At 34.4% G+C, this 16,024-nt stretch overlaps 1 protein-coding gene across 1 annotated transcript; it reads left to right on the top strand.

Annotated features, from left to right (window-relative positions):
* The first annotated feature begins 13,308 nt into the window (after positions 1–13,308).
* LOC104647134 (uncharacterized) lies at positions 13,309–13,749 on the top strand. Its single transcript, XM_010321794.1, has one exon. The coding sequence runs from the start codon at positions 13,309–13,311 to the stop codon at positions 13,747–13,749; it is 441 nt and encodes a 146-aa protein (XP_010320096.1).
* Positions 13,750–16,024: the final 2,275 nt, after the last annotated feature.

Raw genomic sequence — 16,024 nt, 5'->3', positions numbered from 1 at the left:
GGAATACATCGAGAAACTCCTAAACCACGAGAACAGTATCTATAAATGGTGGTTCTATACTAGTGCCCCGAATGAAGTCTAAGTAAGAAAAATAACCTCTCTCCAACAATTTTTGAGCACGTATGAAGGAGATGGACTTTCTAGGATAAGAACCACTAGAACCATTCTACTCAAAGCTCAAACACCAGTCATCGCTAAGGACACAGTCTTAGAATTAAAATCATGAATAACGTGATTAGTGGAAAGTATTTCATACTTAAGGTAACATAAAAGTCTACCATCTCCAAAATGATTAAGTCTATCCAAGTTTCATACCTTTCCAAGAAACAAGACAAGATCAATGATATTGATACACCAGTAAGTTATCACACACGGGTGTAGAAACATCAATTGGTACATGCCTTCGCCTTAGCTCACTCCCTCTCTCGAGATGAGTGTGTGAGAGAATAACTAGGGTTTACTTTTTCGAACTGAACCTTATGTCGATCTAATTCCACTGGCCATCAATTTAGTAGTCTTAGTTTTACGACGTCTCACTTGAGCAAGCCGAAAACACAAAGGTGAAATCGTATTTGCAACTACAGTTTCATTAAGTTCCAACACAACTACTAAACGAGATCACATTTAAACAACGATTAAACTATCAACAAGTATGACCCAATAACTAATTTAAATCATATTCATAATATTACACCTCAAGAATTAGGGTTTTAAGTAGACATGAAGAAAAGCAAGAAAATGATACCAAATCGAAGTAACATCAACTGGGTAGGATTTAACTATGCTTCAATCATGTTAGCACAGTTTCTCAAAGGCTCTTAAAAACTAAAAATAGAAGCTAAGTCTAAAACTTTGTTGTTCAATACTATGAAAATGTCTACCCAAGCAAGAAACATTGATAAGTATTTATAGTTTTCAAATAGTTATGCTTTGAAGTACCATTCGACGCAGTTAGTCGTGATCACTGATCCGCCCTTTGGTATGTTCGACGCCTTCTTGCATTTAGCCCATAACATCTTTGAGTTTTGGATAATTGGGCAACATAGTACTACTTCGCGGAACCACTCGGTGACATGTCGACTGCTCCTTTTCAGTGTTGGTTTGATCCTTTCTTTCAAGGCTCAGCTTATCGGAACAAAAGGAGAGGATAGGGACTTTCGGCTACACGTCAAATGGGTTCAACAATCGTCAGGTCTTCACTTATTCAATCTTTTCGCTGCCTATTGTATTAGTTTTTGAGACAAAATATGCATTTGAGGACACTAAAACTATCAAAATATATTCCTGAATGACTCTAAATTGTGGACTCATCATAACACAATCACAAAAAGAATCAAGGTATGGTCGAAACACCACGTTCATCAACTCCATGAATGTTGTAGTGGCATTAGTCAACCCGTAGGACATCACTAGGAATTCATAATGACCATACCGAGTTCAAAAAACTATCATAGGGATATATTATGCCATAATCTTTAGTTGTTGATACCTGAACCTCAAATCAATCTTAGAGAACAATGATGCTCATTGTAGCCGATCAAATAAGTCATCAAACACGAAAGAGGATTCTTTTTTTTTGTTACCTTGTTCAAATATCTTAAATCAATACATATCCTCATAGTCATGTCCTTCTTTATTAAAAACAATACTGGTACCCCAAAGGTATACACTAGGGTGAATAAACCCTTTACTCAACAAATCCTACAACTATTCATTTGACTATTTCAACTTTGTTGGAGTGATAAGGTAAAAAGTAATAGAATGTGTTTGGTAACTAACTTCAAATAAGTAACAAAATCAATATCCTTACCAGGATGGAAACCTAGAAAATAAGAAGGGAATACATCGAGAATCTTCCAGACCACGGAACGAAATCCAGACTAGTGGTTCTATACTAGTGTCCCCAATAAAGTCTAAGCAAGACAAAGAGCCTCTCTCCACCAATTCTTGAGCACGTATGAAGGAGATGAACTTTCTAGTATAAGAACCATTAGAACCATTCTACTCAAACCTCGGAACACCAGACATCGCTAAGGACACATTCGTAAAATTACAATCATGAATAGCATGATTAGGGGAAAGTAATTCATACCCAAGATAACATCAAAGTCTTCCATCCCAGAATTAGGGCTGTACAAACAAAACCATAAAGTCAAACCAAATCGACCAACCAAGTAAAACTGAGAAAAAAACCGACTTATGGTTTGGTTTGATTGGTCTGGCGTTGAAAAAGAAAAACTGACCATTCTTGATTTGGTTTGGTACTAATAAAAAAAGTCAAACCGAATCTAACCCAAACCGACATAATACATATATAATTTTAACTTTTTATACAAAAAATATTTATATAATGTATTTTATAAATATTTTAAAATTAATTTTATTACTTTTCAATATGTACAAAATTAGATATATATTAAGATATGGGCTTATAACTTGTAAGTTATTATAAATATTTGTCCATCAGTTGGTGAATGATCCAAGCCCAATGTAAACTAAGTTAAAACCCTAGACTAGTCATATTCTAACTTTTCCACTTTCCACTTTCCAATCTTTGGACTTTCCAGAGAACAACTCAATCTTGCTATTCTTATTCTTCTCAGTCAATAGATTCGTCTATTTGGTGATAGTTATGTATGTTTTCCTTTTTGTTTTTCTTGAAAATGTAAATTTATAAATGAAAATCATCACTTGCAAGTTACAATGGTTGTTGCTACCATCAATCTTAATTTTTTGTGTTTCAGTTTCTTAGATGGAGACTATGACTGGAACTGATGTTGAAATGATTATCGACATTCCTCCAGTTGTGTTAATACCTCAAAAGAAAGGTAAAAACACTCTTCATTTCTGTACTCATAAAAAGCAAAAAAGAACACCCCAATAGATTCCAATCCTACAAATGGTAATACAGGGAGAGAAACGTCACAAATTTGGGATCACTTTGCTAAATTTATTGATAAATGAGGTAAACAAAGAGCAAAATTTAACTATTATATAAAATAGATTGTTGCAGAGACAAAAAATGGAACTTTTGTATTGTGGTCACATTTAAATGACAAATGCCTCAAATCTCTTTTTAAATTTGTTGATAGAAGGCAAACAACCTTGAAATTTGTACAAATCAAAGTAAGGGGACAATAAAATGGAACAAGTTCTATATAAAAAGTTGTGTACAATGTGGAGGATATCAGGAGGACCATTTCCGAATTTGAACAACCATTTAAAGTTGTTGAAGGAGAAGTTTTTAAAAAATTGATGGCCAAAGCTTTGCCTAATTTTGAATGACCTTCACGAGTTCTTTGAAGATCTATCAAGAAGAGAAAGAGAAGCTTAAAAAACTTGTCAAGAATCAACTTATATGTGTTACAAGTGATACATGGACATCACTTCAAAATTTGACTTGCATGGTCGTGACTGCTCATTGGATTGATGATGAATGGAACGTACAAAAAAAGATTCTTAATTTTTTTCAACTCCAGATCACAAGGGTAAGACTATAGTTAAAGGTATGAAGCATGTTTTTCGGATTGGGAAATTGAGAATTTATTTATATTGACACTAGATAATGCATCTGCCAATGAGGTGCCATTAAGCATTTTGAAGGCACAAATTGATGATTGGAAAGGGGTCATATTGAGAAACGAGTTTTTACATATTAGATGTAATGCTCATATTTGAATATAATTGTAAAAGAAGGATGAGATGAACAAATCGAGCCAATTTCTCACATAAGGAATGTAGTGAAATATGTCAAGTCTTATGCTTCTAGGTTTGCCTCTTTCAAGTCATATGTTGAGAAGACTAAGCTAGACAGTCATGGTATCTTAAGTCTTGAAGTTGAAACTAGGTGGAATTCTACATATACGATGTTAGAAATTGCTGTAAATTTTGAAAGGGCTTTTGCAAGAATGTACATTGATGATCATAATTATCGAAAATATTGTCTTCAAAGACAATTGAAAGGACATCCAACTACAAATGATTGGAATCTTGTGAAGGTTTTATAAAGTTCCTTAAAATCTTCTATCATTCTACTTTAAAATTTCCAAGGAGCTTATATATTACTTGTAATCTATTCTTCCATGAATTTCTTAATGTTTGAAGTTCTATACTGAAGTAATCGTATAGTGAAGATCTGATTTTGATTAATATGTCTAGAAGGATGAAGCTAAAGCTTGATAAATATTGGGAGAATATTGAGAAACCTGAAAATTTGAATATGTTGTTGTTTATTGCTAGTGAGTTGGATCCTAGGTATATGATGCGATATGTCAATATTGTTCTTGGCAAAGCATATGGATCCTTACTGGGAAAATTAAAGTCAGATTTGTGGAAGGTGTCTTGAAACGTTTGTATAATCACTATAATCATTCTTCAACTGGAAATTTTACAGATAACATTGGAGGTGAGACTAACATGATGGGTGTAGTTGATGATATATTGCATTCTGAATGGGACAAACATTTAGAAGATGAGGAAAATGTTGAAAAAATATCTAAGCTTGATCAATATTTGATGGATAATGTAGAGAAGCCAAATTATTTTAATATCTTGACTTAGTGGAAAGCTTCATCGAATAGATATCCAACTATTTCAAAAATGGCAAGGGACGTTCTTTCTATTCCTGTGTCCACTGTTGCATCTGAATCAACTTCAGTACAAGTGGTCATATTCTTGATTCATATCGGAGTTCTTTATCACCAAAGACAGTAGAAACTCTTATTTGCACTCAACAATGGATACGATCACCTTCTAAAGAGTGGGAGGTTCAAGATTATTTGGAGGTAGTTCAAAAAATTGAAGAAGTTGAAAAAGGTAATTTACTAATTTAATTCTTAATTCTTCTTTTTTGCTATTAATTTTCTACTTTGAAAATAACTTTATGTTGGTTTCTAACTAACAAAGTTGAGTTGACAAGTGATTCAATGTCTAATTACTCATTTATGTTCTAATAATTCTTTTCCTTTCAGAATATCCAGGTGCTCCTTTCAGTATCGATTAGTTTAATGAGTTAGCTTTTTGCACAATTCTTTTGATATATAGGTATTTCCTTTTCCTGTATTGAAATAGCGTTTTACAGTTCTAGTTAGTGGTTCTCGTCCTGATAATTTTCTTTTTTTTCAAAATGTATGTCTAGGTAACCTTTTGAGTATATAATAGTTTGGATGAAGAAAATATGCAGCTACATCTTCGTGGTTGAAGAATGAAGATTATTGGAGTCACTTTGTAGTTCTTTTGTTGGGTTTTTAAGAGGATATTTTACTAACATAATGTGAAGTATTATGTTTTTAATTTTCAATGTTAACTAGACTTATTTTTTATAAAGTATTTGCTCCTGCTGATCATGTGAGGATCTTGATAATCAAAACTTGTTGAAATAAGATTGAAACGAAATGGTTATTGAGCAATTGTCAGGATATTGGGTTATTGATCGATTTTCATGTGGTGTTTCTCTTCATATGTTCTTCTATCTCGATGTGTTGTATGTTATTGAAAACCTCATTATGTGGTCGTTTACTTTGGTTTGCTGTTGGGTTCATGATGTCTATGTATGATGGATATTGTTTCTTAATCGTTCTTAGTTGTTTCCTTGAGTTGGCATAATAACGAGTTAGAAACTATGAAGATTCATGGTCTGTAGGAATTTTGAAGTTTTGCAGTCGTTCTTGCTATTCTTAGTCGTTTCCTTAGTTCTTAGTCGTTTTTAATCATTATTGCTTTGTGTCTCCCTTTCCCGGATCTGCTGCTTAATTTTGTGATACAGTCTAGTCGAAGCTTGTGGCTTTGCAGCTGGTGTTGGTATTTCTTTGGCTACTCTTTTGAGTTCTTTTTGTCGTTCCCCTTCTTGAATCGTCTACCTGATGTTTGTTGAGTCTGTGCTATTTCATTTGCAACGTGATTCATGTGTTGAATTTAAATTTGATACTGTTTAAAGTTGTCATTTATGGGTCTAGGCTTCCAAGATCAACTTATATAGCTAAGTATTTATAGTGTATCCACATTCTTATTCCAATAGTTTCGTTTTATCCATATCTCGAATATCTTTGTGGTCTTATGGCCCAATATGGTTTGCTTTAATCAAGTTTTTCCTTCTAAAATACTTACAATTACCAATCAAGTTGGTGTGAATCTGGAAAGTTTCTTGTATTACTATTCAAGTCTTAGTTGATATTGAAGTTTGATCTTTGAGATTATTTGAATTGGGACATTTTTTCCAGAATGGTAATTCGTTGTAATTTTTCTTGTATTACTAAATGTTCAACAAGACTTAATTTAGCCCCCTTATGTTAATTCCCTGTAATTTTCTATGATTTAACTAGTGCACCAATTAGATGAAGTTGTATCCTAACTTGTATTAGTAGTGCATCAATTTTTTATGATTCACTGGGCTATGCATTATAAGGACTAAGTAGGTAGCAGATCAAAAATTTGTATGGTAACTTGAATTTTCTAGATAATTTTGACATTGGTGTCCTATAAAAGTCTGCTAGTTTAGAACCAAAGCGATCAAACTGCTTCTGCCTAAAAATTATCTACACACAATGCTTAACAAAACAAAATAGTGAGACAACAAATTATTTGCAATATAGAAATATTGGCTTCTATTATTGTAAAACTTAAGTACTCTTTAGAAAATCGATAAAACCAAAAGAATTGTACCGAAAAAACCAAAACAAAAAAAAACGAATTATATTGGTTTGATTTGGTTTATAAACTTAATAAACCGATATAATTGGTTTAATTTTTTTTTTATAAAAATCAAACCAACCCGACCTATGTACACCCCTACCCAGAATGATTAAGTCTACCTAAGTGTCATACATTGCCAAAGAAATAAGACAAGATCTATACAATCAATCCAGCACTAAGGTATCACCCACAGGTGTATAAACGTGAACAGGTACATGCATGATATAACACATCATATCAAACTCAGCAGAAAAATAGGTAGTCACATAAGAGAATTTAAATATCTGATCATATAATATAGACCAAATCAATAGTATACAGGGATGATACCTGTAATAATAGCATCAGAAGTATCTTCCTTGGGTCTCCCTAGTTAAGCATGTAATGTCCCCTTATGCCACCTCTAGCCTGGGTGGTACATCTACCCCCACTCTATCGAGTCGCTTTACTACTACCATAATCTCTACCACCTCTACCTAATTGAAATCTCACTGTGGTACCACTGGTCTAGTCAGAAATAAAGAAGTTGGTTAGGGTCCTTCACGCCTTCTTAGAAATGTACATTGTCGCATTAGTTGATCAATATATTTATAACTAAAGCAAAACATCTTACTCCGGAACTACTGTGCAGATCCTGAAGACCCACTATACTTGCGTCGCCGTGTAGATCACTACTCTAAACTGTATATGCCTTGGACCGCGCTAAAAGAATATCGAGGTATCTAACTACCGTTGAATGTCAGCATACATGCAAGAATGGATCCCCAAAGTTGGAAGGAATCACTGCATCTGTGTGATTCCCTTCCTTAAGATGAGGCACCATGAAACTAAATTAATGTATGTGCCTTCTTAAGGACCCCAAACTCATCTACCTCCATCAATTCTCCCTATTTGGCACCACTCCAATGGACTGGAAGGAAGCCTCCTCTCGAGATGCCCTAAATACAGCTGATATGATAGAGAAAGTCATCCTCTCAAAATCTACGGATCCTTTTGATCTTTTCTGGAATAATGTCTAAAGCATACCTTGACAACTAGCAAAAAATGGGCCTCATATTCTATAGTGGATAAGTTATTCAGTCTCGGATTCTCAAACCTAAAATGACTTTCCTCTCTCGTTTTCCATGGGATGAAGGGATCATGAAACACATTATAAATTATCTCCATGTCAGTAGAGTAGATCCAATTGGCAAAGACCCTGATTGATCTTTCAACCATTCTTTCGCTGGCCCATGAAGTTGAAGGGTAACATACTGATCCCCATGTGACTTAGATAACCAACCAACTCTAGAAACTCTCGGCATATAGTCATAAACTCATTAGCATACTCCATCTTTGCATCCCAAAACTAAAGTAGGTCTACCATTAAAAATTTCTCATATCCGTCTTGCTCATGCTCTGTAAGAAGAACAGAGGATGCAACATGACCCCTTACTGCTGGTGCAAGATCATTTCTAACCATGGGATCCACTGATGGCTACCTCAGTAGGTCCTGAATAACTAGGGATTCTTGTTGCTCTTGGGTTTGAGTCCACACTATAGTCTTAGAGTTATTGTGTGACAGTTACACCACAACTCTTAGAAAATCTATCGAGCACACTCAAAACCCTTATTAAGGTATCTTAAATAAAAGGTGTGGATGCGGGCTCTGGAGGAACCTGGTCCTCTTTGTGATCGATATGAGGCTCTATAGAGACCTAACTAGTATTACCCATTGCATTTGTGATGTACCGTGGATTCACGATACATTCTTTACTTTTTTCTTAAGATTAATGTGTGGCTAGAGCCTTATTATAGTAGTTTAACATGCTTTTATCTTTGTTTTGCTATAAAGGTGTCCAAAACCAAAATGGAGAAGGCAACTGAGATTTCGTGCATAGGTGACCCACGAAGGCCATCAAAGGCCCGTCGTTCCATTGATGGACCGTAGATGGTGACCGTCGACTGAAAGTTCAGGCATCTGGAGAAACTTGAGAAATTTGACCAGGTGTGGGGCTACGAAAGGATCAACATCGATGGACCATCATGTTGAATCATCGTAACGTTCAGAGATAGTTTTAGTACCCGAAGTTGAAAAAAGTCTAAATATGGAACAACGGAAGGCATCGAGGGATCGTAGACGTATCAACGTATCGCGCTGTTGGTCCCTCGATTGAATAAGAGAAGATGTCAGTTAAAGGATGAAAAAAGATGCTAAGTATGGACTGACAGAGGCAGTCGACTGTCCGTCCTTTCATGACGGACCGTCTGTGGGGGTCGTCGATTACAGCCGCGTTTTTGGACAACTTTTCTTATATAATTCCTTTTAATTTAGGATAATGTTTTCTATAAATAGGGTTAAAACCTCATTTTGGGGTTGGATTCTATTACTTTTGACTCTTAGTTTGTTTTTGCAGACTGGGTTTGCAACTTTAGCATTAATTCAAATTTTTGGATTTGGTTTTGAAGTGAGTTCTTGTTGTTTCAAGTTGAATTTCTGGATTTTCTTCGAATTTGTCAAAGTAAGTTCATGATTTATTGTTTATTCACTATGAATTGTGTTCTTCTATGCATGGGTAACTAAATCCACAACTAGGGTTGTGGGAACCATTGGTGATTAACAAAGTAAACCTAGCTTAATAACTATTCTCAAATAGGTTATTGTATGCATTGATAATTATTTTGCTTAGAAGTCTTTTTAACGAGTACACTCGTTAGAACTTGTCTTATTGCTACTTGCCGGACCAAGGAGGTAGTTAATATGAAAAGAATTATCAACATAGATTTAGTGGGATACTATCTAATAGGCTACTCTATTGGGGAGAAATAATACCTATGTCATACATCAAGTATGATGTTTAATATGAAGTAAAGGTAAGGGTTAGTAGCTTAGACACACGTAGCTGGACCAAGGTACGGGGTGAAATTCTCCAAATATCGGGACAAGGATTTAGAGTTACCTAACTTATCACTTTGCATGCAAAACACTAGGGAAGAATTGTTATTATCTAGGAATACGACGTTATGAACCTATGGGGAACACTTACACACTAGTTTCTCTCACAATTTGATAAAAATCAAAGCTTTACACTCCTAGTACTTGTTTTACTTAGAGATATTAAAAGAATTTCGCTTCACAAATCCCTCATTTAATCATCTATTTTCGGAAAGAACTTTACTAATTGTAAGTAATCATACCTTGAAGTTAAGTCTAAACCATTTTCCTTAGGGATCGACCCCAACCTAATAGTTGAGTTCTGTACTTGATACGACCGATTATACTTCTTTAGGGAGGTGTAATTTGAGTGTTATCAATGTGCTGCTCAATGGGAACGACCTATGGCTAGTGTCATTCCACAAATATAACCTCTAGCTCGGACTATACCTCTACCCCTAGATGGGGCCCTCAACGACTGTCTCAGAAACTACCTCCCATGTACTAAATGTAACAATAACTATAGTTCTCTCCTTTTGTCAAAAGAAAATATGATATCTTAGTACTAAAAAGGTAACCACGCATGGCGATAAAGAATGAACAAAAAGAAAGTTTCCTAATAGTCTTCATAACCTCTGAGAAATAAGTGCAGACGTCTATGTACCGATCCTCAAGACCTATGTAGATTCGGCTTGTGTACACGTGAACCTATAGACCTATGCTCTGATATCATTTTGTCACGAACCAGAAATGGACTTGATGGCACTTGCAAACCCCCGGCGCTTAAATGACATATAATGGGGGGGGGGGGGGGGGTCAGCCATTTTTGGGGTCTAAGCCCATTTCATCATTTTCTTAGCTTTGAGGACCTTGGTGGCAATATTGAAAGGATTTTCTATGCTAGATCATTTAGATAAGTATTATTGATCCTAAACCTTCATTTTCCAATCAAGAGTTTTAATATCCAAATGTGATAATTAGGTACTACTATGGCAAGGTTCAAGAACCCAAGTTCCTAGCTTAAATGACGATTTTGAAGTAGTTTTGCTCTCTTTTCCGAAATAATTTTCTCTAATGAGTTTATAAAGCCTTCAACATCATTTTAATTATTAATTTCAAATTCAAACATTGATATTTGAATGGGGGTTTGAGTTAATTAACCCACCTTTCAAGAGGATTGATGTGGATATTGTTGTTTTGGGAAAGTTATTTGAACACTTGGTTGTGCATAGATTGTGTGGCTTTAGAAGTGTTCGGAAGTTGAAGACTCAACCGTTGGAGTCCTTTTTGATTGGTTTAAGGGAAATGACTTCCTAAACCTTGTATTCTAGTTGATTCAAATGCTTTCTATGTTGATTGTGTGTTGGCAGTAATGGGGCTGAGATGAAGGGTTTAAATTGTCCACTTGTAATAATAAAAATTGAGCTAAAAAAGAAAATTTGTCGATCAAGATGATGTGAATTTTCTTATTGTAACAGTTATTTATTGATTGATGAAAGACTTGAAAGTATGAATGTGGACTTGATCCGCGTGATCTCTCTCTTTCTTTCTTTGATCTCGAGGCTTGTCAAGGACTTGAAGAGGTAGTTTCTTATCATTTGGTGGGCCCTATTTTTCCTTTTCTTACACTTTGTTCTATTTGAGAAACAAACATTCAGACTTGTATTTATTTTTTAATTCCGTATATGTATTTAGGAGCTTGTAGTAGTGACAACCAGATTTTATGGGTTTTAATGGAAGAATAAGTTTTCTACTTTATCTTGTTCTTAAATTTTACTATTTTCCGCATTTCTTTCATTTTTTGTTAGGTTGAGGCTGACTTTTCTTGGTGGAAAAAAACAAGTGTTATCATGTCTATTTTTGGGTCATGACATAATATGATTAAGAACTCTGAAATAGTATACAAGAGTTGAACGAGAGGCACGCCGAATATGTAATATTAAGTCTATGTTGAAGAAATTCTAGGATGAAATGGTATGAAGATGGTGACAGTAACAGAAAGTACTTCCACTCTATGATAAGATACATGAAGAGAAGGTTGAGCCTAAGCATAATAACGTTCAATAAAGAGAAATGAATTATTCAAGATGTAAAAATTGCAAAAGCTGCAAGCAAACATTATGAACAAATTTTTTATCTAAAGCAGCACCGGGTTGATCCTATTATTTTAGACTGTATAACCGAATGCATCACCCACGGAGGTAATCTCAGAATTATCAATTGTTAGTGTGGACATTTTAATATCATAAAATCCATATTGCTTTGCCACATTGATAATGCTTTTATTGTGACCATTTGCCACTAAGGCAGAATGGTGGGGGAAAATGTAATGTCTTATTACTCTTACTTTTTGGTGCATTACTTTGCAAATTGAATTGTGCTAACAGTTTGTCCGTTTAAGAATACATCAATTACATTTGAACGTTGGGTTTCTTGGCAGAATGAGTGGTGGTAAATTATGACCATTAGATTTCCATATTATTTCTCCATTATCTCATTCTTTAATTTGTATTCTGTAGGGTATTCATCTTCACTATTTACTACACCATTATCTTCTTATTCATTACTAGGAAGACTTATTCTATAAATAGTGATTGTCTTCATTTGGTTAGATACACAATATACAAGAAAAATATAGAACGAAGAAATAGTCAAAAAGAGAATTCTTATTAGTGGAAGGGAGGTGTTTTTATTCGTGGAGCTTTGGACTCAACTTTTTTCTAGAGTTGTTGAGTTATACTTTGTGAAGGTTGTTGTATCCTGGAGGGGATAAGTCAAAGAGAACCACTGCTGGACCGGTGAAAACATTTGCTTCAATGGACTTGAATCTCCTTAAAAAGAGCGAGATATCTGCGCCTCAACCTGTAAAGATTTATTTTTTCATTTTATTTTCAATTGTAATCTTGTACTTTTGTTATATTTTAAGTTTTTCATGAACATCAAGTGCCCTCGAGTAGATGAATCAAAGTAGCCATCTTTGAGATGAAATTAGTCAGTGCTGCTGGCCCTGATGGGTTCTCAAGTAAATTTTATTAATCATCTATGTATGCGGATGGCATTCTGATATTACTAGTGGGAATATTTAATCCATCAGGATGATTATGAAGCAAATTCACTGGTATGAGAATGTTCAGGCCAAAAATTAACAAATATAATTGTTTTTACCATACTTCTCCATGTACGATTAACTAAATTAGAGTTGTACTGAATTCCTTAATAAGGATGTCCTATCTAAGTTGGGAAGAAAAGGAATGAATATTTTGAGAAGTTGTTATCGGAAGTTATCAAAAAGCACAATGGTTGGCAAAGCAGCATGCTTTCCTACAGAGGCAAAAACATTCTCATTAAACATGTCCTCCAATCATATCATTAATATTAAAATTAGAAGGCTACTAGTTATGGTGTCTATTCAAATGACTTTGCTTGGAATTGCATAAGGGTAGCTAGAGTGTCAGATCATATATGGAAAAACATTTGGCATTCAAAATGACTTTCTCGTCTTTATTGATGTTATTTATATGCAGGTTTGGGAAGGAAAACTCTCCTGATAGCCTCTGTTTTGGTCAACCTTTGAGAGTCAAGCAAGCAAGTTGAAGAATTCCTTCAAGACTGCAATACACAGAATGATGATTAAGAATATTCCAATATTAATTAATTTCTGGGAAATTTAGATATGGTAGGAAAACAAATTTTTATTTAGAGGAATGGAGCAAGAAATAAGTTGGAACATCAAAGCTATTATGGACACAGCTTTCCCATTTCGGAAAACGGATATCCACTGGAATCAACTATGTCAAGTGGTTGAAAACTTGAGACCAAGGATTAATCGTAAGATTGTGGTGTGGAACAGACCACAACAAGGGATGATTAAACTTAACATGGATGGAAGTTTTCTGGAGCATTATGTAAAGGCTCGAATACGAGGCATGAGTAGGGATATCACTGGAAAGTTCATCTTTGTGTTTGCTATTCCCATTTGGTGTAAAGATCATAATGTTGCTGAGGCAACAACTGCTAAATATGTTTTCCAATGGTTGAAGAATAATGCGCCTCAACAAGGCATTATAGAAATGGATTCCTTGCTTGTGGTCGATATTATAGAAAAGAACTTCTCAAAATCGCAACTTGAAGTTTATCGTGGATGAGACTGCTGATTTAGTAGGGAATGTTGTTTTTTGATGCACTCATTTGCTACAAAGAAGTCAACAGATTGGCTGATCATCTTGCAAAAATAGATAGATCAATTGCCTAGTGTATTAAGGAGTTTATTTTATAGACAAGATGCAAGTACCTAGAATAAGGATAAGAGAAGACAACTCCCATTTTCTGTAAGCTAATCTATATAGTTTCTAGATGTGCGAAAATATAATGCAGTGGCATGCTTAATTATTCTCCTTTTTTTGCGAGATTGCTTGACAATTGCTGATGTATATTTGGGTTTAAGGGGAAAAAAAATTACAACACATGGAATTATAAGGATCTAATCCAGAGGAAATCTTGAAAATGAATGAAATCTTAGATATAGAAGTGGAAATCGATATTTATGTTCATGTTCTGGGATTTTGGGGACAATTATATACCTCAATCAGTGGCTAGTTATTGCCAATTGATTGAGGCAATTATACTTATCTATGCATGCAACAAGAGAAAATAATAATGTACTGATTCGTTCGTTTCTTTTTCAAATATTTCTTATTTTACATATATAATTATCCTAAATAAATAAATGTAATTAAGTTTACAGGTAATAAGATTTTTAGTTGCTACATTTATGTGGGTTTGCATATTGGTATAATTAATGACAAATATATTTAGTATGTAAAGTTCGTGATTGGAGTATGGTGTAGGGTTGGCTGTCACTGGTTTAGTAATCACTGGCTTCAAACGTTTAATATCAATATTGTGGTCTCGTATTATAAGTTATATTTCAATATACTGAGATAGGTAATTAAATATAAGGTTTATTATATTAATTTAGTATCATTAAGGTTATTCATATGGGAGGAATTAATAGGTATCCTTAGGTTTGAACTATAAAAAATTAATTATAGAATTAGGTGAGTATATGGGTCTAAGGACATAGGATAATAAGAGTGTTTATAGGATTGTTAACTTACAAATTATGCATATACACTTGATAGATTCTAAGGTTCAGAAGCATTGAGGAAAGGAAAAGCATTGGAGAAGTAGTTGGTTGACTTCGGTTCTTTACTGGAGGTAGGTTATGGTTTACGCTATTTGATAGTAAACTCTTAATAGTGATTGATATGCATTAAATGATATTATGAAGTTCTCTATGTACTTGATTGTGTGATTGGTGGCTCGGTTGTGTCTTGTGATTGGCCTGAAATCCTGAGACAGTGAAATTTATATTCTTGAATCCTCTTTGTCAAAGTTATGCCTTCAATAAAGAAGTCTTGATGAAATATTATCAATAAATTGAAAGTGATGATAATAAATGATAAATTAATGACATTATTGGATCGGAGTGTCACGTTTCGATACGGTATAATTGAATCAGAGTGTCGCGTTCCGACACAGTATAATTCGATCGGAGTGTCACGTTTCGACACAGTAACATTAAAGGAAAAGGATATTAAATTAATTTAATGTACTAAATCTTAAAGAACAAATTTCCCAACGAACGTGGTATGGAGGCATGAGTCCTCGTGTGTGCTTGATATTGTGATTGATTACTTACTTGCTTCAGTTGTCACTTGTTCATGTTGTTTGTTGATTATCACCTATTAAGTAATATAGTTGATTCTATACTATTAGGCTTTGTATATTAGTTACTATTTTTGGTTGGCCGATGATACTTACTCTGTACATGTTGCCTCGTACTAAGTCCTACTTGTATATTTTCTTTGTTTTCTTTATGTGGAGTGCAGCAAGTGTACCGACGAATTTGAATCGCCCTCAGCTCTATCAAGTCTCAGCATATCAGGTTCAAGGGTGAGCTATTCATTCGAGCTTGGGTTAGATTCTCTCAGTCATTACCTGATGTCCTTAGTTTCCGGACACGAATTATTTTATTTTATTTATATTTGTGTCTTTGATACTCTTAGACTTAGTAATTGGAGATTAGATGTCCTTGTTGTGATGACTTTCAGGTTTTGAGAAAATATATGTAGTAAGTTTTTGAGCTTCCACATTATTATTTTTTTGTGTTATTTGTAATTGAATTATTGGCATATATTGGAGTTTGAATTCCTTGATTCGCCCACTTAGGAGGTTAAGTGTGGGTGTCACTCACAACTCGTTTTGGATTATGACAAACTTGGTATGAGAGTGTTAGGTTCAGTGATTTCATCACACAAGGACAAGTCTAATAAAGTTTTCAAGAACGGTATGGGGAAGCCTTTACTTTTCTTCGAGAAGCTATATGACTTTAGGAAAACTTCATTCCTTCTTTCTTTC

This window comes from Solanum lycopersicum, chromosome 1, assembly GCF_036512215.1.
Source record: "Solanum lycopersicum chromosome 1, SLM_r2.1".
NCBI lineage: Eukaryota > Viridiplantae > Streptophyta > Magnoliopsida > Solanales > Solanaceae > Solanum > Solanum lycopersicum.
This window is presented reverse-complemented; position numbering and strand designations above follow the sequence as displayed.